General features: G+C 38.9%; 2 protein-coding genes across 2 annotated transcripts in view; one reads left to right on the top strand and one right to left on the bottom strand.

The window, feature by feature from the left end:
* LOC101849209 (SAP30-binding protein) overlaps positions 1 to 7,971 on the bottom strand; it is a 30,981-nt gene extending 23,010 nt beyond the window's left edge. The window contains exon 1 of the mRNA XM_005098144.3: positions 7,836 to 7,971. The gene's annotated coding sequence lies outside the window, so the exon portion shown is untranslated. The remainder of the gene's footprint in view (positions 1 to 7,835) is intronic.
* A 781-nt stretch (positions 7,972 to 8,752) lies between these two features.
* On the top strand, positions 8,753 to 25,600 carry LOC101848968 (DDB1- and CUL4-associated factor 7). Its single transcript, XM_005098143.3, has 8 exons — positions 8,753 to 9,452; positions 12,132 to 12,233; positions 12,546 to 12,644; positions 15,384 to 15,497; positions 17,168 to 17,300; positions 19,885 to 20,036; positions 20,617 to 20,734; positions 21,257 to 25,600. Exons 1-8 carry the CDS (start codon positions 9,303 to 9,305, stop codon positions 21,427 to 21,429), a joined length of 1,041 nt encoding a protein of 346 aa, XP_005098200.1. The 5' UTR covers positions 8,753 to 9,302; the 3' UTR covers positions 21,430 to 25,600.
* The last annotated feature ends 1,990 nt before the right edge of the window (positions 25,601 to 27,590 follow it).

Genomic DNA, 27,590 nt, shown 5'->3' with positions numbered 1-27,590 from the left:
TTCTGTCTCTCTCTACCTCTTTCTTCCCCCTCCCCTCTCTTTGACTCTCTCTCCCTCTCTCTCCCCCCTCTTTCTCTCTCTCTTTTACTTTTTCTCCTCCCCTCCCTATCTCTCTCTCTCTCTCCCTCTTTCTCTTGCTTCCCATTTCTCTGTGCTCTGGAACGTTTGTTTACAGTTTACACTCGTATCACAGGCCGTCAAGGTCACATCCAGATGCGAAATAGATCTAGCTAGAGCAATTGAAACATCTTGGTAGTACAGAATCTTTGGTACTACTGTGACGTCGATGTCACAAATACGGGTCAATAATTCAGTAGAGCTGTGGCAGCGTGTGCATGCATCCATAAAACTATCAGTGCAGTGTTGTCGAAGCGTAAAATCTACCATACGCAACCAAAAAGGTCCTTGTACGCGTCTCACAGTCCAGTGCAGGGGAAGCGTACGCGTCCCTAACAATCCAGTGCTGGGGAAGCGTGAATTCTGTGCGCGTCCCTAACAATAACAATCTAGATCAAGAGCTGGGGAAGCGTGTATGTGTCCCTAACAGTGCAGTGTTCGGGAACGGTACGCGTCCCCTAACAGCAGCCTAATTTTGGCGGTTTTTCGGTAGTTCCCACCCCGCAATTGTTATTCACAGGTTTTGGCCCCAAGAGTAGGGGGGTTTTCCCCCCCCTGAATTTTACCACAATTTGATGTTTTGCAGTTATTAGGTTTGATATCTTAGCTCGCCGCAAATCAAACGTATAGATCTAGGTCTAGATGTAGGTCAGGCTCAAATAAGGGGGGTGGGAACTACCAAAAAAGCAATCTAATTTTAATCGAAGTGACTATTTCTCCGAACGTTTGGAGAAATAGTGCCGATCTTATTTCTCCGAACGGTTTCTCGCTTCCGGTTGATTTTTTGCCTATTTGCAAGAGTTCGGCGCCAACTTTCATTCTGCCATTCTGCGAGGTCAGGGAAGGAGCAAATTTTTGGGTCTAGATCTAGATCTATTTCAATTTTCAACAACGTGAAAAAGAAAATTACACACAAGGGGCCTGCCAGTGTCAGTACATGTAATCCATTTTGGTGGAACGCTCTAACATAACTTATTTAAATCTATATTTAGAATTTAATGAAGGTAGGAACATCAAATTAAATGACGTTACACTTTACAACATCCCCCCCCCCTTTTCCCCAACAACAACAAAATTATAGAAAAAAACCATATCAGAACAATAACAAGAAAAAACAATTACACCAACAAAATAAAACACCACAAAGAGGGAAAAATAAAAGAGGAACAGCAATATAAATCATATATAACTGTAACGTAATCAACAAATCAACGTGGTGACAACAAGTGAGAAAGAGACGAAGTGAAGCTAAGTGAACTTTCTTTCAAAAGTAAAGAGGTTTGCCAAAAAATCGAGCCACAATTGATTGGTCGCTGCCGCGACAAACGAAGAGATGCTAGTTCTATATATATGTCGTTATCAATAACCCTCCATAGATCTAGAGATCTAGACAGCACGACACGAGTGAACACAACACATTAAGTTTAAGAGAAGCACCCTTCATAGGAAACACGTCATAATCTGTAGCGAAAAACTGTTTGGAACTGTAGCATTTCTTTATATATAAATATTTACTGTGGACATTTTTTTGACCGATTGAACCTTATAATTGTGTATACGAACAATCTTTGGAGGGCCTATACTTTAATATAATTAAAGATCTAGATGTAGATCTAAATATATATATATAGACTCTATATATATCCGAAATTTGCGGGAAAGGATGTGATTTCAAAGTGTTCAGAGAAATAGTGCCCAGCTGTATTTTCCCGAACGTTCGGAGAAATAGTGCCCAGCTTTATTTTCCCGAACATTCGGAGTGCCCAGCTTTATTTTCCCGAACGTTCGGAGAAATAGATCTAGAATCTACTGCTCAGCTTTATTTTCCTGAACGTTCAGAGAAATAGTGGTGGCCAATTTTAATTGTTTCTAGATCTAGACTTGTCTTGAGCACCACCCTGAATGAATACTTTATAAGTATTTATAGCATTGTCTTTGTTTGTTAAAAATGTCGATTAAATGTCTAGAATCTAGATCTAGAACCTAGATTAGATCTAGATTCTAGAATCCGTAAGATTGAAGAATACCGGACAAGCGGACTGACTTTGCCTCTAGAGTAAAATTACCGGTTCGGTCAAAATTAGGACGAAAACAGGCACGTCGACTTTAAAGCTTTATATCTCCTATCTCTGCCTTGCCTTAGAGACAAACCGAAACCAGCTACAGGAAGCCCTGTGATTGGATGACCCCAGGAATGACCTGTTTCAGCTTGTTCTCATATTTGAGGCCCTTACTGGGTGCAAAAGTGATGCCCGATTTATTTACGTGTTCAGTCACATTTTTTTTGTTTTCTCATGGATTCGGGCAGTATTTTGACATTCGGTCATTTTCAATTATTATCGCATTCGTTTCTTTGCAAGCTAGAAATTGCATTGTCCTAAGAGCAAACATTTTTAAAGTAATGTGTGCTCTCTTTACTCAAACAAATAAACATGTCCTTGTTTATCTGTCTAACTCAAAAATACACATTTGTCCTTTGTTGGTATGATATACCTTTTTCCAATACATTGTGTCATCATTGTTTAGCAATGCCAATGAAAATTTAAATTTTCACTTTTGTCCCCTTTTTTTTTGGTACCTAAGAAAGAATTTTCAATTCTAAGAATTATGCTTCTTGAATTTTGAGAATCGGTTCATAAATAAAAAAAAGTTATGGGGTTGTAAAGGTCGGCAAAATATGGATGATCCACATATAGGAAAATACTCCTAAAAAGTGGACCACGTAGTAGCAGATTCTGTAAGAAAATCGACGATATCTCGGTAACTAATCAGAGTGTTCGAGAGAAACTTGGATACCCGATGTGTTTTTGAGTGTAGAAATCATTTCTGCAGTCAGATTTACTACCAATTTCGTAGTTATTTTGTTATAATTAAAATTGTGGTGTACATATTACGATTTTGCTAAAAAGTGGTGTCGGGATGAGTCCATTTTATTTATAGCATCGTATCACAACATGGGATCTTTAAGAATATATGTCGGCAGCGTGACTAAATAATTGCAAAGCTTTTTATGATGACTTTAATAATAATAATAATAATAAATAGCATTTATACTGCGCATTTCCATTTCCTAAAAGATGCTCAATGCGCATTACAATGAAAAAGACATCACATCTTAAAAATTAATCGACACAAATGTGTACGTAAAACAAAGTATTATACATATAATATAAATGCATATGTGTAAAATTTTATACCAGAAAAACAGTCTCGCAGTGAGGTTGAAAATGTGTTCACTAAAAATATACAATGCAATATAAATTCACGAACAGTCAAAATACAGTTGAAACGTGAGTAACTAGAAACATTCATTAAAACATTAATTCTATACAGATAGAAAAACATTTCCGCTCTCTCTCTCTCTCTCTCTCTGTCTCTCTCTCTCTCCCTCTCCCTCTATCTCTCTTTCTCTCTCCCTCTCTCGCTATCTCTCTCTTTTCTCTCTCTATCTCTCTCTTTTTCTCTCTCTATCTCTCTCTTTTTCTCTCTCTCATTCTCACTCGCTATTTCTTCAGTCTCACAGTCTGGCATACACATGCATATATATCACAGTACATCATTATGACAGGTATGTTTTTGTGAATAAAAAATGCTTCAGCTGATTTTTGAAAATGGAAATTGTTGGGGCAGATCTTATTTTATATGGGATTTCGTTCCATACCTGGGGACCAAAGAACTTCGGGCTTTCCTGCGAGGCGAAAATTTGGTCCCCGTTTACGGGCGATTTTGCTGACCCGGCCGAAGCGTAGGTGACTAACTTTGTCAACCTCGGTCTGCTCTATTTCCGAACCAAATCTGTAAATCTGTTTCTTTAGACCATGCCAACCTTAAAAGATAAGTTAATTCAATCTAGCATGCCGTACAATTAAAAATTCTTTTTCCCCGTTGAGACGCGAACACCCCGAGGCGAGATAACCTTGCCTCGGAATACCCCCATAGCGATGTTACAGGGGAATAGAGAGAAAAACAACCGGATGCGCGCGCCCGCCATTGCCCTATTTCAAGTGACCAATGAACGGGCCCGGAATAGTCATGCGGGGATTTGTAGGTCACATACATTTGCCACGAGAGTGAGGGGAAAATGGCCGGTCTCCGTGCGAAGCCGCTTTGGATAGGGGGGTAGTCGTGCATTTATGATCGGGTCTAAACAACTACTTGACACAGAACGTTCAAATCTGAGCACACTATAGAGGATAGATAGATCTATTACCATCTCGGCGTTGAAATTCAAACTCCTTATAGTTTTCGGTGTACACGATACGAAAGTGTTCCCGACACCAAAAGTATAGGTTAATTTATGTGTACGAATTTCAACGTCCACATATCATTAGTTTGCCCTATTTTCTGATTGGTTGCCGAGTTTCATTCGGATTGGTTCGGAAATAGAACAGACCGAGGTTGACAAAGTTAGTCACCTACGCTTCGGCTGGGTCAGCAAAATCGCCCGTAAACGGGGACCAAATTTTCGCCTCGCGGGAAAGCCCGATTGGCATTGCTACATTGTTATGTACAAGTAATATTTGTCATCATTGCTAATATCAATAAGTTTTCAACATATATTTCATAGGAAGAGGCTAGCCGTACATATTCTTAATATGATGGCTAGACTGACCATTTACAAAAAATAGGCCTACTGAATTGTAAATATACATTTTTAGTGTGCAGTACCTAAAGTATTTGTATTTGAGACAAAACCAGGTTCCTTAATGACAGTGCATGTATTTTAAACCTCCTGTTTTCTAATGTAAATAGGGCCTAAGATAAGTACGGCTAGGCTGGCAGTCTAGCCGTACTTAAGTACGGCTAGACTTCTTGTCTAGCCGTACTTAAGTACGGGTAGACAGCCAGGCTAGCCGTACTTAAGGACGGCTAGACTGTCAGTCTAGCCGTACTTAATATTGATGGCTGAATTGTAAATGAAAATTTTAGTTTGCAATGCCTAAAGTATTTGTATTTCAGACAAAACCAAAAGGTGCCTTACTGACTTGCATGTATTTGAACCTGAATAATTACTAGATCTAGATCTAATGAGACCTGTGTACTTAACAGGATTGAGTCGATTGGGCCAAACCTAGATCTAAGCACGGCTAGACTGGCAGTCTAGCCGTACTTAAGTACGGCTAGACTCTCAGTCTAGCCGTACTTAAGTACGGCTAGCCACTTCGTATTTCATACATATGCAAGATTAATTTAGAAGCAAAATACGCCTTTATTGATCTGTGTATCTCTTGGTGCAAATTTGTTCTTTGTACGCATGATTTTACCTTTTCCCAGTATGTTTTGTCATCACTGTTATGTACGAGTACTGTTTGTCATAATTAGCAACATAATTGTGATCGTCCACTGTCTTTGATATGACCTGATATCTGTTTCAAAGCAAAAGAAACCTCTCCCTTTTTTTTTAAATTCTTAAAGTGCGCTTTTCTCTCGGGAGGCAAGACTTTCGTCTTTTCCTGTACATTGTGTCATCATTGTTATGTACAAGTCATGTTTGTCATCACTGTTATGTACAGGTCAGCTCAATTGATTTTGTGCTTTTGCCTCATATTAGTTTAAAAATTGTTTTACACATGTGTTTTTCTGGTACTGAGGCTTTGATAACTGTATTTGTACAGCCTTTCACTATTGTGATGTGTTGTCAATGATATTGTCCAATGTGTATCCTTTCTTGTACATAACAATGATGACATGTTCTGTGCACTGCGTCATTGTTACAAAGCTTGTCATTATATTACCATTATGAATGGAGTTCATAGTGTACAAAGTCTTTGTTTACTAAACAAATGGAATTTAAAGTCCATAATTTGCCTTGCTGCTTATCTGTTCTTGTCATCATTGTTACATACAAGAAATACAGTGGTTGCCAAACCAATAGACCTATATCTCCAAAACCGTACATTTCCTTGCTCTGATACTCTAGGCATGAGCACTAAATGTCAATCTGTGACTGACAGAAAAGAGAGTCAAATTGGTAAGAAAATAAATTTTGCACCACTGAGTCTCACGTTTTGGCAATTGCTCGTATGCTCAGCTCTACACAGCAACACAACTTTTTCTTGGTAAACAATCGAGATGACACAGGCTTGTGCTTGTGTATTTGAATGAATCGGTCTTTTTTTTTTACACAGCTCATAATATGCAGGTGCCAGGTGGTCTGCCAATCTTCAATTTTACCTTTTTCTACAACAAAAAAGTGGGAAACATGGGGGGTGGGGGCGTATCAATGAGGAGGTGGGCATCGGAGAGGCAGATAAAGTGTGGGGGAAACCAAAAAATGGCGGATAATTGGAAGCATTGAACGTTAGATCTATAGAACGAAGACACTTCGTTTTTCCCGGACCCGTGTCCGAAAAACATTTTATCATATGAAAGTGGCTATTCTCACCCGCCCGGAAGTTCTTGCAAGATCTACTCCTCCCCTCTTCTCTCTCTCTCTTTCTGAATACTGTCTATCGGTGTGGACGATCAAATTGACCAAAACAAAGTTAAAAAATGATGTTAAAACACAAAAGTAAATTAATTTGGTTGTCTACAAAGATGCTACGGCTATTTAACTTTTCGAATCGAGCCGAACTACGCGGGTCGCCATTTTGTTCTTGCGCTACTCCTCTCTCTCTCCACTGCCCACAGACAAAATTGTACGCTTTTAGTAGGCTACAGTTGTAATGGAACGTTTGTTCACGGCACAGATTTCTACAATTTTTCTGTTATCACAGTGTAGAATTCTGTGGTTTAGGGTGAACGCAAAATTTGTTGGCCTAGATCTAGGCTATAACGGTGAACGCGCACCGGGTGAGAATAGCCAAAAGACTCGCCTGCACTCTTCTCACCCCGGGTGAGAATAGAGGTGGCCTTATCATATTCGGACTCGAATCCGAATAAGAAATTTTTTTATTCGGACTCGAGTCCGAATATGAAAAAATGTTAGGGCTATTCGGACTCGACGGCCATAAGAGTGGTCCGGTACTCTTCACAATCTTCCCCTAGAATCTAATCTAGATTCTAGATCTAGATCTAGATCTAGCATTTTTTATTCACAAAAGCATACCTGTCATTTAATGATGTACTGTGATATATATGCATGTGTATGCCAGACTGTGAGACTGAAGAAATAGCGATTGAGAATGAGAGAGAGAAAAAGAGAGAGATAGAGAGAGAAAAGAGAGAGAAAAGAGAGAGATAGCGAGAGAGGGAGAGAGAAAGAGAGAGATAGAGGGAGAGGGAGAGAGAGAGAGAGAGAGGGAGAGAGAGAGAGACAGACAGAGAGAGAGAGAGAGAGAGAGAGAGAGAGAGAGAGAGAGAGAGAGAGAGAGAGATAGAGTGGAAATGTTTTTCTATCTGTATAGAATTAATGTTTTAATGAATGTTTCTAGATCTATATCTAAATCTAGATCTAGTCCTAGTAACCTAGTTACTCACGTTTCAACTGTATTTTGACTGTTCGTGAATTTATAATGCATTGTATATTTTTAGTGAACACATTTTCAACCTCACTACGAGACTGTTTTTCTGGTATAAAATTTTACACATATGCATTTATATTATATGTATAATACTTTGTTTTACGTAGATTCTAGATCTACACATTTGTGTCGATTAATTTTTAAGATGTGATGTCTTTTTCATTGTAATGCGCATTGAGCATCTTTTAGGAAATGGAAATGCGCAGTATAAATGCTATTTATTATTATTATTAGATCTATACTTAATTGACATACCAAGGAGGAGGTTAAAAATCCCAAATTTGTGACCAAAGAACAGTTCAACGTTTCAATGTCGTACTTTACACTACGCTCTATCTTGTCAAGCACACATCTTGGTTTACAGTTTTTACAAACGGAAGTACGGAAGTGCAAGCAGATACGCCTAAGCTTGGTTTGAATGACCTCCCTTGCTGCATACAATGTTTTGCCAGATATTCCACAGTTTTATTACAAACAATAAATTTGTTTGTTTTTTTTTACAATTCCAGAGTTCAAGAATTAAAAGTAACGTCTTTAATAGGCAAAAAGTATCATTCCAACAAGCCTTTAATAAAATGTAAGTTATCAAACCCAAATTTTGATAAGGATAAGAAAGAAAAACTAAAAAAATTAATCCCACTTTTACAAGCGCCCAATAGGTAAACTACTTTAGGCTATCGGCTCCTCCGCCTCCGTACAAAAAGATTGTCTCACGAGCAAATACCTATTTAGCATTTTCTTCATTACATTTATTACAATCTAAAGTAACAATCAGACTTGGGGAAGCAATAATCTTATCCAAAACAATATCACAACAGAAATATATTATAAGTACGGCAGATTTGAGTTTGACATATGAGTAGGTTTTCAACATTAAGCATTAAGAAGAAAGTATTCTGACGCTAACTGAAAAAGATTGGACAAAGAAATCGAAAGCAGTTACAATTTATTTTATGATATTGTTCAAAATACAATTTGTTGTTAGTTTTGTTTTTCCCAATAATTTTTACTCAAATTTTTTCTAGTCGCCTGATGCAAAAATGTTATTTTGATCCTGGTTTATCATTCACCAAATACACGGGACCGGCATGTATTTACCGTGCACGGAACTTCGCATCCAAATTTTACGACTTGTAAAAAAAAGCAGGAAGTAATTTTGTTTGTACAAAGGATTCTAAACAATGGTTTCTGATGTTGGGTCTTTGATGTGATGTTTTATGTGAACAAGTGAACTAGAATTAGATCTAGATAATCTAGATCTAGACTCTTCGTCTAGTTTTAGTTTTCTTTTGTCCATCTTGGCTACCTCCATCTTTTAGCTCTTTAGACTGTATCGACAGTTGATCTTGATACGAAAGAAAGCGAAGTCTAGAGACTTGACAGACTTTACTACTTCTTTTAGTCTTTTAGAATGTTGGCATTGTTGGTGGAAAATTGAGCTCTTCTACTTCTTTGTAAAATCTCAGGTCTTCTGGCTGTCGGACTCTATACAAGACTGGTGACAAGAAGGTCTGTCTCTTAGAGAGTTGCTATAAATAACTTAAAGCGAAGACAAGTGAATGCTAGATCTAAATACTAGATCTAGATTAGATATCTAGATCTACTTGTGGTCTGTCAAGTAGGCCTCTTGTCTTAATTCCAGCCTTAGATCTTGATCTTGTCTTGGTGGAGGGCCGGCTTGGGCGCCTAGGCTAGGGCAAGGTAGAGATAACAGCTACCAAGATGGCAATGCCTCCTGTGCCCCCGGGGAAACGTAAAGAAATCTACAAGTATGAAGCTCCATGGACTGTTTACAGCATGAACTGGAGCATCCGACCTGACAAGCGCTTCAGGTTGGCCCTTGGCAGCTTTGTAGAGGAGTACAATAATAAGGTGAGTGGGGTTTTGTTCATAGAACTAACGATCTGACTGTTCGGACTCGAGTCTGAATAGACAAAAATTATATTCGGACTCTGCATTGAGTCCAAAATGAGGTCCAGTCCGTTCTGTCTTCCGACCCTTGTTCCTAATGTTTCCAAAATTTATGAAAAATTGTTGATTTATAATGATAGGCCTAACAATCGAGACGTGAGCTTTAATCTCCAGTTACTAGATCTATCTAAACTGGCACTCCCTTCTTCTAGTATATTAGTATGAACAGAACAACCAAGTTGAGTTGACCTCGCAGAGGACAAAGTTAATCAGTTCGACCAATGAGACTGCGCGTAGCGATCACGCACTCTGGGCTTGCTGGGGGAAGAGGTGTTGGGAAGATGAAGAGGTCACGGCTGTTGGTTTTGTGCGATGTGATAAATAAAAAGAAAGATTAATTTTTTTTAAACTATAGGCCACCTCTATTCTCACCCGGAGTGAGAATAATGCAGGCGAGTCTTGTGGCTATTCTCACCCGGTGCGCGTTCACCAAATTTTGCGTTCACCCTAAACCACAGAATTCTACACTGTGATAACAGAAAAATTGTAGAATTCTGTGCCGTGAACAAACGTTCCATTACAACTGTAGCCTACTAAAAGCGTACAATTTTGTCCCTGGGCAGTGGAGAGAGAGAGAGAAAGAGAGAGAGGAGTAGCGCGAGAATTTCTGGGCAAAACAAAATGGCGACCCGCGTAGTTCGGCTCGATTCGAAAAGTTAAATAGCCGTAGCATCTTTGTAGACCACCAAATTAATTTACTTTTGTGTTTTAACATCAGTTTTTAACTTTGTTTTGGTCAATTTGATCGTCCACACCGATAGACAGTATTCAGAAAGAGACAGAGAGAGAGAGAAGAGGGGAGGAGTTGATCTTGCGAGAACTTCTGGGCGGGTGAGAATAGCCACTTTCAAAACTATAACGCTAGCAATGCCAATGAAAATTTAAAATTAAACTTTTGCCCCTTTTTTTTTGGTACCTAAGAAAGAATTTTCAATTCTAAGAATTATACTTCTTGAATTTTGAGAATCGGTTCGTAAATAAAAAAGTTATGGGGTTGTAAAGGTCGGCAAAATATGGATGACCCACATATAGGAAAATACTCCTAAAAAGTGGACCACGCAGTAGCAGATTCTGTAAGAAAAACGACGATATATCTCGGTAACTAATCGGAGTGTTCGAGAGAAACTTGGCTACCCGATGTGTTTTTGAGTGTAGAAATCATTTCTGCAGTGAGATTTACTACCAATTTCGTAGTTATTTTGTTATAATTAAAATTGTGGTGTACATATTAACGATTTTGCTAAAAAGGGGTGTCGGGATGAGTCCATTTTATTTATAGCATCGTATCACAACATGGGATCTTTAAGAATATATGTCGGCAGCGTGACTAAATAATTGCAAAGCTTTTTATGATGACTTTAGACCATGCCAACAGTAAAAGATAATTCACTCTAGATAGCATGCCGTACAATTGAAAATTCTTTTTCCCCGTTGAGACGTGAACACCCCGAGACGAGATAACCTCGCCTCGGAATACCCCCATTGCGATGTTACAGGGGAATAGAGAGAAAAACAACCGGATGCGCGCGCCCGCCATTGCCCTATTTCAAGTGACCAATGAACGGGCCCGAAATAGTCATGCGGGGATTTGTAGGTCACATACATTTGCCACGAGAGTGAGGGGAAAATGGCCGGTCTCCGTGCGAAGCCGCTTTGGATAGGGGGGTAGTCGTGCATTTATGATCGGGTCTAAACAACTACTTGACACAGAACGTTCAAATTTGAGCACACTATAGAGGATAGATAGATCTATTACCAGCTCGGCGTTGAAATTCAAACTCCTTATAGTTTTCGGTGTACACGATACGAAAGTGTTCCCGACACCAAAAGTATAGGTTAATTTATGTGTACGAACTTCAACGTCCACTCATTAGTTTGCCCTATTTTCTGATTGGTTGCCAAGTTTCATTCGGATTGGTTCGGAAATAGAACAGACCGAGGTTGACAAAGTTAGTCACCTACGCTTCGGCTGGGTCAGCAAAATCGCCCGTAAACGGGGACCAAATTTTCGCCTCGCGGGAAAGCCCGATTGGCATTGCTATATAACACTCAACTAAATGAAATTACACTTGTGGAAAGACATGGTAGTGGAAATAAAGTCTATGATGATATGTAGTGGTGGTGGAAAGACCCTGAGTTGTCGGTTATTGTGTACTTAGACACTGCCATTGGGCAATGAGAGTGCTGTCTTTTGACTTTTGACACAATTACACAGTCCTAGTAGGATTCTAGGTATTCTTGCTAAAACTAAAACGTAACATATTCACTGACAATAGTTATATTTTGTAACCTCCTTACAATCACATGAAACTCACTTAGAAGCTGAGTCCGAATAAATAAAACTTTTTTTTTTTTACCCGAGTCTGAATAGATAAAACCCATATTCGGACTTGAGGCGGAATAGAGCTGGCTTTCATAGAAAGTTAGTAGAGATCAAGGCTATCACTATCAGGAAGATTGGTAAATTCTGAACTGAAAGTTGCTTTTTTTTGTTTGGGGAGGGAGGCTGCTATTGTGTAGATGTTTTACTGTATCTAAAACTCCATTTCTCACCTTTGTCATTTTAAATTTATATTCCAGGTTCAGATTGTCAGTCTTGACGAGGAAACTTCAGATTTTTCGGCAAAGAGCACATTTGATCACCCATACCCCACCACAAAGATAATGTGGATTCCAGATTCTGTAAGTGATGTGACCCCATGAAATATGCAACTTAAATTAGGTTTAATAGATCATATAAATGAAACAATGATGTTTTTCTTTATAAAGTATGCTTAGTAATGTGTTTTATTAATATTGTAAGTATCTGCTACTGAATGGTGTTTCCTGGTGAGGGTTGCTTCTGCATCTGTTGTTGGTTTTTAAAATTTTTGAACATGTATCAGTTAGGATGTTTTGTTTTTATTTAAATGAATCTAAAGAATCTTCTAGGTAGCAAATGGGAATACATTTTATAATGTCTTTTGTTAATGGATGAATATCACTGCCTTACAGAAAGGAGTGTTTCCTGATTTGTTGGCAACATCTGGTGACTACCTGAGGGTTTGGAGAGTACACGACACAGAGACACGGCTAGAATGTTTGCTCAACAATGTGAGTGACATAGTGGAAGCCTGGTAATACTTGTATGTCACGGCAGTGGAATTTGAGTTGCAACGAAGCGTTCCCCTCCGAGCGCTTTATCACTTCGGGGATGCGGGGGTCAGCTCCCTGTCGCCGCTCTGTCTGGGCTGACTTAACTTTTGTTACTTTTCAACATACAGTTTTACTTGTATCCTTGTATTTATGGTAATTATCATTTAAAGGATCCCAAGCAAGCATTTCTGCTCTTTAGGCTAAAAAAAGAATGGACATTGTAACTTGTCTTGTTATTTCGCTAGGCGTGCTGAAGTCGGTAATGGTAAATTGTAAAAATTTTGGGGCAAGTGTGAATGAAAAAACATCAATATAAAACGGCACCACAAAAACTGTCGGGGGCTCCCATGGCCTAGAGGTTATGGTGTTCGCCTCTCATTCAAGGGTCCCTGGTTCAAATCCGAAAAGAGACAGAAAAATGTTCTTCTCTAAAATTGTCTCCTTTCACCTCCTTTCCTGCTGTCTGGCAATGTTCTGTCATCTACTTTCGTCTCCACTTTCTGCCCCCACCCCCTCACCTCCTTTGCCCCCTCCTTTGGGCTCCTGACTCTTTCTGCAGCCTTTCTACTGCTACTCCCTGGCTCCTTCTTATTGCTGTCTTTCCGCCACACCCCTAATCTTCTGGTAGGAAAGATCTACACCTAGCCTTCTTGGACAAAGGTGAAAAATCTCGGAGGTCCCGTATGCAAGTCGCGCTCATTAAAGATACCTTGGTGGTCTAAAATTGATAAGAGTATGCTTCGGCCGCCACCCGGGCAAAATTCAAAATTTCCTTCATATTGAAAACGTTTGGTGTGTCCTGCGCGCTCATATGATCTTGTGCAGTTGCAAGCGCCGTAAACCGCTTACCAAAAAAACAAAAACTGTCAAACTTTTGGAACAAGAACGAAAAAACATTGGTGCAGGCACGAAGAAAAGATGGTGTCTGCGCATATAATAAAAAGCTGTAATTTTTTCACCTTATCCATCTGGCACACCATTCGCAATGAAGTAATTATAATCATGAATATTCACATATTTTCTCAAAAGTTTATAATAATTACCCTGAAGTCTCTCTATGAAAAATTACAAATCGATTTTAGTGCCAGAATACATCTACAATGTAATACACGAACAGTATCTGCTACACTCCAGAATTCCTTACTTTTCTTAAAACTCTAAATCAAAGTTTTGTAAGTTGACTGAATAACACGGATGACTTCTCGTAATTGGGTTATAAAAATAATTTTTAGTTTTCCAGTGACACTGAGTCAGCACCAGACTTTTCCAGCTTTTATGTTCGTTTCTATGACCATTTGCAATAACTGGTGTAACATTTTTTTCCCACAAAAATTTGTATTACTCAATTATTTGGGAACCAAATTTGATGAACCTTTGTGCACCGGTCTATTATGATATTGTGCACTTTCATACAAAAGGAAAATTTGATTTGTACAGCATTTTTTAAGAAAAAGATTTTTTAACAGCCCTACCCCCTTAAATTGTCATTGCTTTAGTGTAGAAGGCGTAAAATCCTTGAAATTGCTTTAATTGAAAGTCCATATTATGTGGATTTAGGTCTTAATTTGTTTTATATCCTCGCGAAATTTGAAGAAGATTGGTGTACAGTTAATTGAGCAATGAACTTCTCAATTGATGAATTTTCGTCATTTTACTACCATCATTTGCCTCTGTCGGCTAAGTACTGTAAAAAAAGTGAGTTTTCAATCTTCTTTCTCAATCTCTATACCACCAAATATATAATTTCAAAGTTAAGCGAAGTATGAAAGGTCCTCATTTCAAGATGGAAATATCAGCAGCATATTCCCTTATTTCATTATTGATAAAGGAGATCACAATTATATAAGACTGTAGGTTGAGCAGTTTTGTTTTCTGTCATGTGTAAATAATATAATGTCCTATTAGGAACAAGACCATAGATTGCACAAACTTTTAATGGAAAAAATCACAGGAAGTACAATAGAATGGGGGGCATGAGGAACCGCTTTGTGACATCTCCTGGACATCATAGATTGAACATCGTGAGCCGGTGTGCTGTCCTTTTTTGCAATGTATGTCCTAAAATCAGTTGATTTGGGCAGCTTTAATCAGAATTTTTCCAGAAAACCGAGGAAAGATTGAAAATCTGAAAAACTGCCCATGTTAGACTCGCTTAAAAATCTTCCATTTTGAAGGGTACCACTAAATGATGTCAAAAAACTGTTCCGTCGTAGCTGACAAAAACTTGGTGCAGTAAAAGTTGAAAAAAAATATGTGTCAGGAAGGGGTCAGAGAAAAAGATAATTGTTATTAGATTTATGAAAGGGATACCCTGAAGTAAGAATGCTTGAGCCCTTGGTTAGAGGACCCTTTAGGTTTGTTCTATATTTTTTTTACTCCTCTGTTTAATATGTATCTGCCCATCTTGCTTTTTCTCAACACCAAATTACCATTATTGTGTTTATTAAAATCTTTACTCAAACTGAGAGAAAGTTCAATTAATATCTGATGAAAGATGTCCTTTGGTGTGCAAATGATGTAGAAGTGTAAGGCTGGAATGTTTTTATGGACTTTTATCAGTTTTGAGGGTATTTATAGATCTTATGCTTTCATTTCCTGTTGAAATAGATCCAGATATTGTTGGATGAAAATTCATTTTGAATGCTACATGTATGAATTTGAAACTAATGTGCCTTTATAATGTTTTCCCCCTCCCAGAATAAAAATTCAGACTTCTGTGCTCCATTAACATCATTTGACTGGAATGAAGTGGACCCAAACCTGTTAGGCACCTCCAGCATTGACACAACTTGCACCATATGGGGTTTGGAGGTACGAATATTAGATCACTCGTTTGTTATGTGCCAATGTGTCGACAATCGAGATCTTCCACAAAGCCGCTAGTTCCTTTTTGTACTGCTAGTGGTGCTGTTTTCATGGGTCTCCTCATAATTCTAAGCTTTCCAGTGTTGTCTCATTTTATCACCTTGTGCCCCGTTTAGCTAAAAAAAAATGTTCTTATTCCTGGCTGTCATCTGCGTTCCGCTGCTATCGTTGACTGCAGATTCCTCAATTCTCTCTGAAACTGATATTTATGTAGATGGCCTCCCTCACCGTTCGACCAGCCACGTACTGGTTTCAGAAATACTCTTCATTATTTATAAAAACTAGTTTGTTTTTTTCCAGTTTTGAATAGGGCTCAATTTTAAATTTTCCTCAGGCAGCTGGCCAAGCAAAGCCTGTTCTTCTTTGAATTTAATGCTCATATACTTAATAGTTTGCTTCCTGCTCTAAACTGCAAGTGATTAACATTTGGTAGGTGTGAGTCAGGAACAGGGTGCAAAGTGTTAAAGACGTCTTTTTCATTAGCTATGTGGGAATGTAACTTTCAAGTTTTTCTCCCCTATTCAAAAAGACTAGATACTCAATCCCACCCCCTATGTGATTGAGCCTTGGAAGAAGTTGAAGAAAATTCCATGATTATCAACTGATTGTGCTCTCATTTTCATTACCTGGAAAAATCAAACAAGGTACTCTGGCAAGAAAGGCAGACATGTCATCTGTACACTAACGAGTTCCCAACTGTGCGTTAAAGCATCAGTTATCTCACTCCTAGCTAGCCATGGCTTTTTCCTTGTGACTGCCTGTGGGATAGTCATGTACTTTTGTCACTTGTGTTACTTTTTTGTGTTCACCAGCTTCTCCTTTTAATTCAATCTCTTTCCTGCACTGACAGTATCAAATGTTCTCATCGTTAAGTAAGGATCTCTGACAGCTCCCCATCACTTTTTGATTATTATTCTCATGTGGCTTTGTTTTTATCTATCTTTGTTGAAAAGTATTTCTTCAGTTCCTCGTGTGAGTTGGAGCCATGAGTTTTATTAAAGGTGTTGTTGTATGATTGTATGTTATCAGTGCCATTGACTCTCAGAACTACGTTCGATGGGGACTAAAAACACCTACTTAAAAAAATTTTAACTTTTAATTTTAGAGCTATGTTGTTTTGTATGGGGTCATCAGTTATGAGAGTAGCTAATTATGTATGCCATCAACTCATTTATTATGTATTGTTTGTCATGTAGTGAGCTGTAAGAAATCTTTACGGCAGAGTTGGCACGCGGCAACAACATCTTTTCTTTCCCTTTGTTTTTTTTTCTGTAAATCTTTGTCTGTCTTACTATTTCCCTGCCCTAAATAAATGTTATTGTATAATAATACAGTCGAACCTGCTCTTCTTAGAGCCACCTATCCAAAACAATCACCTGCTTAACAACCACTTCCCACTCCTCCACCTCCTCTCCCCCCCCCCACTCCCTTGTCTTTCTTTTCTGTATTATAATGACTTGTCCAAGAGACAAACCTTTCTAAGACAAATACTTTTCTCCTCAACAATGAGTGCCCATCTTGGACAATTTCAACTGTATGGCTCTTAACTCAATACTCAAACTCCATACGTAAAATAAAACTTTCTGATGTTCTCTTGCATGTTGGGTTCCGTGCAGACTGGTCAAGTTCTGGGCAGGGTGAACATGGTCTCAGGCCACGTGAAGACTCAGCTCATAGCCCACGACAAGGAAGTCTACGACATTGCCTTCAGCCGTGCCGGGGGTGGCCGCGACATGTTTGCAAGTGTTGGTATGTCTGCCATCTGCATGTATTTCACACTAGTACTGTTTAGTGAGGAGAAAAAAAGCATCTGCAAAGTTTTTCAAGGGAGTATTATAGCAGACTTTTAAACAATTTTATTGTGATGTATACCTCGACAGATGAAAAGTTGCTAACAACTTTGATGTATTTTTTCACAGTTTTTTTTTTTGAGTGGCAGCCAGGGGGAAGGGGGGTAAGGATGGTTCTTGTTATTGTTTCATCATTTTATATATTTTATATATATATATATATATATATATATATATATATATATATATATATATATATATATATATACTTTTCATTTCCCCCCTTGCGTTTTTTCTATATAATTTAACTGTGTAAAACGGGCACCTGTCGAACGCGGCCACGGCCACCATATTTTAACACACAACCCCTATCACACTAAGCAATAACGCCTGTCTTAGACGGCCACCTCAGTGACTCCATTACGTTTTGTCACAAATTGTGCTTTGGCCCCTGGCGTTGTGGGCCAGCCGTCATAATTCACTCACCTGTCGTTGTGAACTTGTCCCTCCAACCAATCATGTTGGGTAGGCCCCTCCCACTGTTGACCAATAGGTATACCAATTTTCAGTTGCTGGTGAGGTAAGCATGATGTGATCCCTCATAACCCATAAGCCCCGCCCAGAACTCATACACACATCGTAAGTGAGATGAGTGGTCACTGTTTACCCAGTCTGTAACAAAGAAACAATGGACGTCAACATGAACGCGTCACTCGTTCTCCGAGTGGTGGCGACCCATGTGTTTGTTTTAATATGGTACTCGGTCTTCCTCGTCTGATACATTTCGTTTTATTGTCACTCTTGCGCAAAATCAGCAACGAAATAAAAATAACAAACAAAATACAAACCAACAACAACAAAAACAAGAAACAATGCGGCTACTTTCGATTGGGACTTAAGATGGAAATGGTTTGTTTTCTTCATCTTGATCAGTCCTGCCTAAGATGGCCACCTGTCTTATACGGCCACTTTTCTCCTTGACAATGGGTAGCCATCTTACACAGGTTTGACTGTATTAATAAAATTATTAACTTCATGTCCAGCGAATTAAGCCGTATGCAAGTTGCGTAGGTTAAAGATCCCTGGGTGGTCTAAAATCGATAAGAGTAGGCTTCGGTCACCACCGGAGCAAAATTCAAAATTTCTTACCAACTGAAAATGTTCGGTGTGTCCCACGCGCTCATATGACCTCTTTAGTTGTGAGGGTCGTAAAACACTTACCATAAAAAAAGAGCGAATTAAGTCGAGTTAGATGTTTGATTTCACAAGGTTCTGAAGAAGGGGAGGTCGTATTTGCTTTTAAAAGTTCACAGTGAACCTTAAATAAATGTAACTAGAAAATCCTGTCACTTTAAATATGTAAGATGCTCAACTGTATGGTATTATATGTGTGTGTTAATTCCTTTGATTTTCTGTGCTTGCATGTACACATATTCATTTGCCACAGCAGATAGTTAGTAGGTCTTCTAATGTTGCCTGCTCCTTGTACTTCTTTAAGCGTGAACTGCACTTATCAACAACATTTGTCATGGTCATAATGAACACAATTGGTCGAGTCAGTTTTGTTTTGTTTTGAGAAAACCTTAAAAAACATTGCTTACCGGTACTTAAAAGTCAACTTCAGGACCTAACTCAAGGTAAAACATTTTTTAATGCCTTAACTCTTTTTATCCGGGCTACGAGCATACTCGGACCAGTCCGGGCTACGAGTATTCTCAGAACAGCGATACGGTCTCGTCAAAGAAGCTAGTTCTGCTTGTCATTACCAAAATACGCAAACACGGCGATGCTAGCTCTGTCTGAATATTTTAATTTTCCAATGAACAGTGGTTTCTTTGTTTTTGATGGGTGTAGAAGCTTGAAAGATGTCTCGAATACGCACATTCACGACCGACGAAGTACTTTTTGAAGTTGCGCTGGGTTGTGAGGGGGTATGATACTAATTTGATGATAGTGACTCTGAAATAAGTGCCGTAAATTCCGTTGTGGATGATAAGAAACATGACTTAGACTCATCTAATAGCGATTTAGATCATGGTGAAGGGGTCAGTACTGGAATTCGTGTTCGATGGTTAGGGCTAGATCTAGATCTATAAAATCAAATGGGACGTCGTGGGCGCGGCAATCAGGGTGAAGTTCGAGGGTTGAATATACCTCAAAATCTACATTGTGCTATTGGTATATTTCCTAACTACATACATTTACAAAAACTACATTCAATTTCTAACATAACTGCCAAATTTCCTTAAAACCTTAGAGGAAAAGTAAAAAATATAGCACTTTGAATAATACACACTGACTTCCGACTCATACGGCGCGGCGGCCCCAGGACGGGTACAGAATCCGTGGAGGTACGGCGAGGATAAAAAGAGTTCATGGTTGGGTTCTCAATGCAAGAAACAAAACTCTGCAATATTGAAACTAGCAATGGGCATTTTTACCATAGCAACATAACTAGAAACGTGGAAAGAATGGCTTTGACTGTATTCTATTTTCCTTCTCTGAATGTTATATTGACCTCTGACCTCTCCCATCCATGACAGGTGCGGACGGCTCAGTACGTATGTTTGACTTGCGGCATCTGGAGCACTCAACTATCATCTACGAAGATCAGCAGCATGTGCCACTGCTGAGACTCGCCTGGAACAAGCAGGACCCCAACTACTTGGCCACTATGGCTCTGGACGCCCTTGAGGTTACTGCAGATTTTGTCTCTACTTATTGAGCTGGTTTTACTGAAAAAGAAGCAAGCTATTTGACGCAATGTTGGCCATTTAGCAGTGGGGAAGGCAACACAAGCTGAAGGGAATAACAGAGGGAAAGTAGACAAGTGGGCTCTACTAGTGTGGCTTTCTAACCACTCATATACTACATGTACTACTTTAGAGGGGAATATCATCATCATCATCATCATCATCATCATCCGCTTCTTTTGCCCTGGTCATGGATATTTACCACAAAGAAGGTCTCTGTTCTGGATCATCTACTCTACATCCAGCCATCTGTGCCCCATATGCCTGAGATCTGCCTCTAGATCTCATTCCGAATCTCATTCCCAGGTGGAACTCAGCATTCCCCTCGTCTTCCTCCCTTTAGGATTCTGCATTAGACTTTGTCTTGTCACATTTCTGTGCTGGCTTCCTAAACATGTGCTATCTCCATCTATTGCCATCTTCTTTCCTTGATCTCACATCCAAATGCTACCTTTCTGATGCTGTTCATTTGCGTTTTCCATTTCTTGTGCCTTGACAGTTGTCTTGTTCTCTGCCTCCTAGGTTATCATCCTGGACGTACGTGTTCCCTGCACGCCTGTAGCACGCCTCAGCAACCACCGGGCATGTGTCAATGGGATTGGTTGGGCCCCTCATTCCAGCTGCCACATCTGCACTGCCGGTAAGTTTTCTTTGCTGGGAATGATGCATCATGACATGGTCAATGCAAGATTTTAGTGTGCTCTGCCTCCTCTTTCTACTTTATAACTCACAGAACCTGAGTCCCAATGCACCAGGCATCTAGAAGGAAATATTGACCACTTTTGCCGGTTTTTCTACTCCTAGCACTGGCTCTAATTATCACTACTATCATCATACCTCGATAGTAGACCTCCACATGTGATTCCTGTAAGGGCATATAGTTATTAAGTACAAATTCACTGTCGAAATTAAAACAAGTGTCTTTTTCCTTCTAATCTGAGCTATTATTTACCATAATTGGAAATAGATATCTATATTTATAAGTATTAAGGTCCTAGAACCACATCTTTTTCCAACCAATCAAAGTACAATTGGGAGCTGTAGAAGTCGTAAATCATTTTCTTTTGCTTCTTTCCCGAAATGGAAAAAAGTTTTCATCATAAGCTTGAAGCTCATACAAATTTGGGTTCTTACAAATGAAAATCTCGTCTCTTTCTTCAAGCGGACGACCACCAGGCCCTGATTTGGGACATCCAACAAATGCCACGAGCTATCGAGGACCCGATCCTGGCATACACGGCCGGCGGGGAGATCAACCAGATCCAGTGGTCCTCCACGCAGCCCGACTGGATAAGCATCTGCTACAACAATTGCATGGAGATTCTCAGGGTGTAACGACGATGATGGTGTGAAAATGTTAAGAACGTATCTATGTCGGGGTTGAGGTCAAGAGAGCGTGCAAAAATTGATATTAAGATCTAGAGAGAGTATAATGGTACCCACATTGAGATCTAGAGAGAGTGTGTTGATGCAGACATTGAAGTGAGTATAATGATAAACTGCAGTGGTGGTGTGAAAATATTGAGAGTGTATCTACATCACCATTGAGGTCGAGAGAGTTTAATGACCTCCACACTGAGATCTAGAGAGAGAGAGTAGTGATACAGATATATTGAGATCTAGAGAGACTGTATTGGTGCTAACATTGAGATCTTGAGAGGCTGTGTTGACACCAACATTAATATCTAGAGAGAGCGTGTCAATACTGGTATTGAGTTCTAGAGCAATCTAGAGAGAGTGTTGTGCTATTGACTTTAAGACCTCGATAGAATTGATATCGCTCTTGAGGTTTAGAAAGAGGGTGCTTCTGTGCTATATATTGGCTTGTACTCTGAGGTATACTGGAAGCTCTCGAGTGTCACTGCCGCAACAGTGTGACCATCTTTATGGAGTGAAGTGACAATGACCTTGACAATGTGACTTCAACGTGACCTTACTGGACCAGCTACTGCCACAACTGCTATGTGTGGAATTGTTCACAGTACATCAGCAAATTTGAAAGTATGGAGACAGTGTTGCAATGGTTGCTCTAAGATATTCAGAGAATGTGTTAGTACTGATATCAGCTTTCCGGTCATGAAGAGCCTGTATTGATATTTTCATTGAAATCTTGACAAGATGTACTAATATTGGCACTGAGATTTTTATTACATATTTGTGGTTTTGACTTTGAGATTTTTAGGTTTGGAAATGGAAAGTGAACAGATATTAACCTTCAGATTTTGAGGCTTCTGATAATAATATGAATTTTAAAGTTGTGAGGTTTAGAGAGCATTATATCGATATCAACCTTAAAATTTGGAGAGACTACATTGACAAGGACGTGGAAGTCTTGAGATGTGCCAAATAGTCCTACAAAGTTGAGATCTGTGTATGTGTTTGTATGATTATGGGCATGTGTTTGTGCGTGTGTGCTATTGACATCAGTTATTGAGTTATTGTGTGTGAATGTATATTTGTATTCTTACATGGTTGATGGGCCAAGACATTACTGTTTTTGGATACTGTCTCAGTGTTTTCATGTTTTTGAAAGAGAGGAAGAATACTTGGAGGCCCATTGATAATTGGAAGTGCGCAAGTATGCATATATGTGTAGACTCTGTCATAAAGAGATAAAGGATTGGGTGAATATTGTGAGTTTAAAGAGCAGAAAGATAAAGAGGTACATAAAGGAATGGTTGTTTCTGGGTTATTCTGCTTGACTCTTTAGGCAGCTGAGGCGTGATGGAGAGAAAATCCCACAAAAGCCTAGATGTATCCATAGTAGTAAATTCCAAATCCAAATGGCCAGTTATTTGGCCTAGCTGAGTGTGATGTTTTCTCTGTATCTTTTTTTTCCCCAGCCTCTTGTGCTGCACGCATTTTGAAAAAAAATACTGAAATTATTTTACATTTCTTGTGATTTTGTTTAATCCTGCGCAATAGAGACCTTTTTTGTTAGGCCTTAAAACCTGAAAAGTTTAATCTTTTACAATAATGTGTCGCTAAAAATTGTTTTGACAGAAAGCTTTCCGACTGAATAGAGGGGCTTGTATTATTAGATGAGCGCCACTATCATTCGTTTCCTTTTGTCAGTTTTGCATCTTCCAAGTTCTAAATGACCATTATGGTTCTGATGCACTTTTCTTTCAATGAAATTAGGTAATGGCTAATGATGTGTCAAATGATTAATGAAAGTTTACTGGTTGTTTTATGATGAATAGAAGAGGACACAATGGTTTCAAAGTCATTATTTGGACTGCTGCTTGCAGATGCATCATTTTTTAAAGTCCTGTGGCCCTTCAGTGAAATAATTTTTACTGCATTAAATTTGTATCCCTTATGTGAATTCCTCTTTATCTCTTGTATGAATGCGCCTCAAAATTATTTTAACTGAACAGATTTTACATTTGTCGTATGAATTCAATCTGCAGGCTGTCCATTTGAAAAATAAAGCTGTTCTTTGGGAATAAGTTTTGATTCCCTTATAGTTGAACTTCGAAATTTCAGAAGCACAATGATCTGTGTTTCTTTCCTGGTATTATAATTTTTCGTAGTTGCAGCGTCATGTCCAAGGGCTCTTCTCAATGTGACCAAGGAGGTTTTTCTGCCTTACAAGTAGTGTTGAGAGATAGCAATGTCTGACCCATTTCTATGACAACATTAACAAAAGAAGATTCGTTACCATGAAATGTTCACTTATCCTTTTTTTTAACGGTTAAGTATGTGTATTAACTAAAATCAAAATGTATAATTCTTTATTTAAGACAATGAGAAAATATTGTTTATAAGGCAATGGATGTAAACTATTTTTTGTTCCTTAAATGCAAATGTTTATTATCAATATATGGAAGTGTTCTCTGTCAAAAGTTATTCACAAACAATTGTTTATTTTTCTAATGGTCAGCCTATAAAACAAATGAGAATACTTGCTATTATGAGTTTCTTCCAAGTATAAACGACTGTGTATAGATCTGTGCATTTTGTGCAAGTGTTGTAGATTGTGTGTATAGTATAATCTTGTATGAACTTTTTTGCCTTCAGGCGATGAGGAAATCATGACCCAGAAGAACGACCAAATTCATTTATACACAAAATTGTACATAAGATTAAGATCATCTTCATTATTCATTTTACATGTTCTCTCAAGTACATGTACAGTAAAACATGACTACAGCAGGACCCATCCCAGCAGCGGGACCTTACCGGAATCTCCCTTTTTTTTCTATGTACTCTCAATTGCTTGTGCTCGGGTTTAGCAGGGCAAGGGAAAGCCCGAATTTGGATACAGCGGGAGAGATGGGGTGAGCTCTAGCTGGAGGGAATGGGGTTGGGGGGCTGTAGGCGGGCTCCGAACAGGCAGTCAGCGGTGCAGCATTGTGCTTGGCCAGTCCAGTGATGAGTGAGGTGGGACAGGCGGCAGAGAGTGATGGTGCGGAGAGGCGCGTTACGTGAGCCACTCCAAAAGTGATATGCCGTAGCTTAGACGCTCAGTATGATAAGCTTATGATTCATTGAATTGCGATCGTTGATGCTCATAAGCATACACACGCATACACTTCACCAGTTCTACAGCAGGCCTACCAGTACGATAGACAGCACAAGTAACAAGACTGAGGAAAAGATGGCTTCCAACAAGGACAAAAGGAAATACTTCTCACTCGAATTAAAGGTCAAGAAAATCAACGAAGTTGACAAGAAAAGGAAGACTAAAGAGGAAGGGTGGTAATCATGTAGATTTAAACATTTTTCTAGGTTATTTCCCCTTTGCATTCCTATAGCGGAACTCGCCTACAGCGGGATTTTTCTTCTAGAACCACATGTCCTGCTATAGCCGTGCTCTACTGTATAATGTTTGTTGATATGGCAAAGTGCATCCGCTGTAGAACAATAAGGAGTTCCAAAAATGCGCAAATTGAGTACATTATGCCCTGAATAGTAATTGTTATCTGCTGCGTTTGATTTCTGTTTTCTCAAATAGCGCTTCGGTTTAAATGAAAGTAAAACTTGAACTCTTCTCTAAGTAAGTGGTGGCAAAAAACTGTTTGATATTGCTCTCTTGTGGATGATAATAAAGCCTTTGTAAATGTTTAAAAGCCAGTAAATATGTACAGCAATTTATACCATTGTAAGTCTGTAAAAGCCAGTGTGTTAAAAAAAAAAAAATGTCCTGATCTTAGAGACAGTAGCATACCTCTGTAAATTTTGAATGGGAGATAATCAATGCTTTGAAAATCTCATAGTGGTAATAGGCGTATGTATATATAGGAAACTGGTGTGAATTGGTAAGAGTCTTGGTCTTATTATTTCTTTGTCTGTTGTTTTTCAATACATGATCCACTTGTGAGGGTTTCATGCGATGTCCTCATTTCATTCTACTGTACATGTACATATAGCCTCTTTGTTTCTGATCACTTGTCTAAGTACTAGCGAGTGGCTGTGCTTCCACTTGAAGGTTTCCAGCAGTTTTTTCTTTTTACTATATTATGAAGAGGCGGGTAAAGAAACAGGAGAAGTCCATTTCTTGAGAAAAAAATATATATTACAAAACAGGGCACTTGCCCTTTACTTTCAACAGTACTTGCTGAATATCCCGGTGAAATTAATTGATTAAGCAAAGAACCAACTGAGGGATTCACGAACTGTATTTATTAATTTTTTAAAAATTAAGTTAAAAACAAGCCAATCTATAATTATATAAAATGGAAAACTTGGGGGGGGGGGGGGGTAAGATTAATGTGACAGCCTGTTTTTTTCTTGGCCCCTCTTCATAAGTTTCCTTCTTTTTGTTATTGATATGATGTGTTGGCTTGTTGTCGATGTGCTGCGTGTTAACACTTTTTAATGAGGTATTTCTCCTTGGAAATGGTCACTGAAATTTAAAAGTGTGGGTAACTGAATAACGAGGGAGGAGGTGATGATTGACTTCCTCATGCCGTGTGTAAAAATAAGAATTTGCCCTCAACCAGGTGAAGCAAGTTAACCCTCTCTGTGCATCGTGTTTTACTATCGTGTCCCTACGACTTGGAGAACTGTGTGCCCCCACTTTCCTAAGAGGAAATTTACTCATTAATCCGATCCATACGCTTTGCATGGCAGTCTGTCAAAAATGATTTTTTGAGAAATACTGAAAGTTTCAAAGAGGTCTTCGCTCTAGAAGTATTCTAAAATGTGAAGAATACAACCCCTGGGGTACAAAATGACCCCAGACATAGGGATAGGATTAAGTCCCTCCAGTTGTAATCACTGATTGTTTTATCTACACTAAAAATAGTCTTCAGTGACATTACCAGCACACAGCGTCCAATTTAATCCCCAGAAAGTAAGTTGCTGAATATGTCACACAAGGTTTTTCATACTGCACTACCTTTTTCTTAGTTGCCTGTTCCTTCCAATGCTATATACAGTCCTTGCTTCACTGTCATCACATTATTTTGCTTGTGATTTGTGAAGTGTGCTGACAAAATGAGTTACTTCTCGCAATGCATAAATGGAGATATCAACCAAAAATCAACACAAGGGTCATATTTGTAAACTCTAAACCAATGCCATTCTCTTCAAGTTTATCATGTCTTTTATCACTTCATACTGATAAATTGTAAAACTTCAACCTATAAATTTGATGTTTCTATTTCCATCGGTCTAAAATCTGAGAAGTAACTCATTTTATCAGCTCACTTCACACTTGTTTTTTCCTGCTCACCAAATTTGTTTCGTCATCTACATATTTATTATATAATACATTATGCATTAATGAGGGGGGGGGGTCATAGCTTGTGTAGTACTTGTGCCGGGGTTGGAGTGCTTCTTGTAGCGGAAATAGCTTGTGTGCAGGTGTTGTGAGAAAGATTGATGGTTTGGTCAATCTACGTGATGATTTTTCTTTCTAGATTTAAACGGGGCGGGTAAATGGCGCTCCATTAGCTCAGTTGGTATCATGCTGGACTATGGAGCGGATGGCCCTGGTTCTTAATTCCAGACTGGACGTTCTTGAATCAGTTTTGTGTAGTTTTCAAGGTTCTCCATCCTTTTATCTCAATCCTATCGGAGATGGACGTTAAATTCATAGGCTCTCACCTCTTAACTAATCTAATTAACTAATAGTGTTGATAGAGGCATTCATTAAACCTATACATATGCTCCAGGCGAGGAGAACCTTTCCATTGTACTTTTTTGTATTGTTGCCAGTCTTGAACTAAAGTCTTGGTGCAGTTGTGCACTTACATGTACAACAAAAGAAGCTCGCTTGTCAACTCCAGTTTGCATTTCAGAATAATTGTACACATGATGTACTGAAATCAGACTTACAAGCCACAGAATTTATTGTAGGTTTAGTAAATTGAGTGGGTGGTTGGTGGTTTGCTTCTTTTTTCCTAACGAATGTCTATTGTCCTTATTCTTTCATCCTTTTTTATTTCTGTTACTCCCTTATCATACCTCTAGTCTTGGGCACTTATATGACCTCAAAACTCTTACCAAAACAAGTAAATTGTGTCTATTGTTCCAGAGGGATTGCC

This window comes from Aplysia californica, unplaced genomic scaffold (assembly GCF_000002075.1).
Source record: "Aplysia californica isolate F4 #8 unplaced genomic scaffold, AplCal3.0 scaffold00173, whole genome shotgun sequence".
In the NCBI taxonomy this organism is placed as follows: domain Eukaryota; kingdom Metazoa; phylum Mollusca; class Gastropoda; order Aplysiida; family Aplysiidae; genus Aplysia; species Aplysia californica.
The sequence above is the reverse complement of the archived record's forward strand: the minus strand, read 5'-3'. Positions and strand labels throughout refer to the sequence as shown.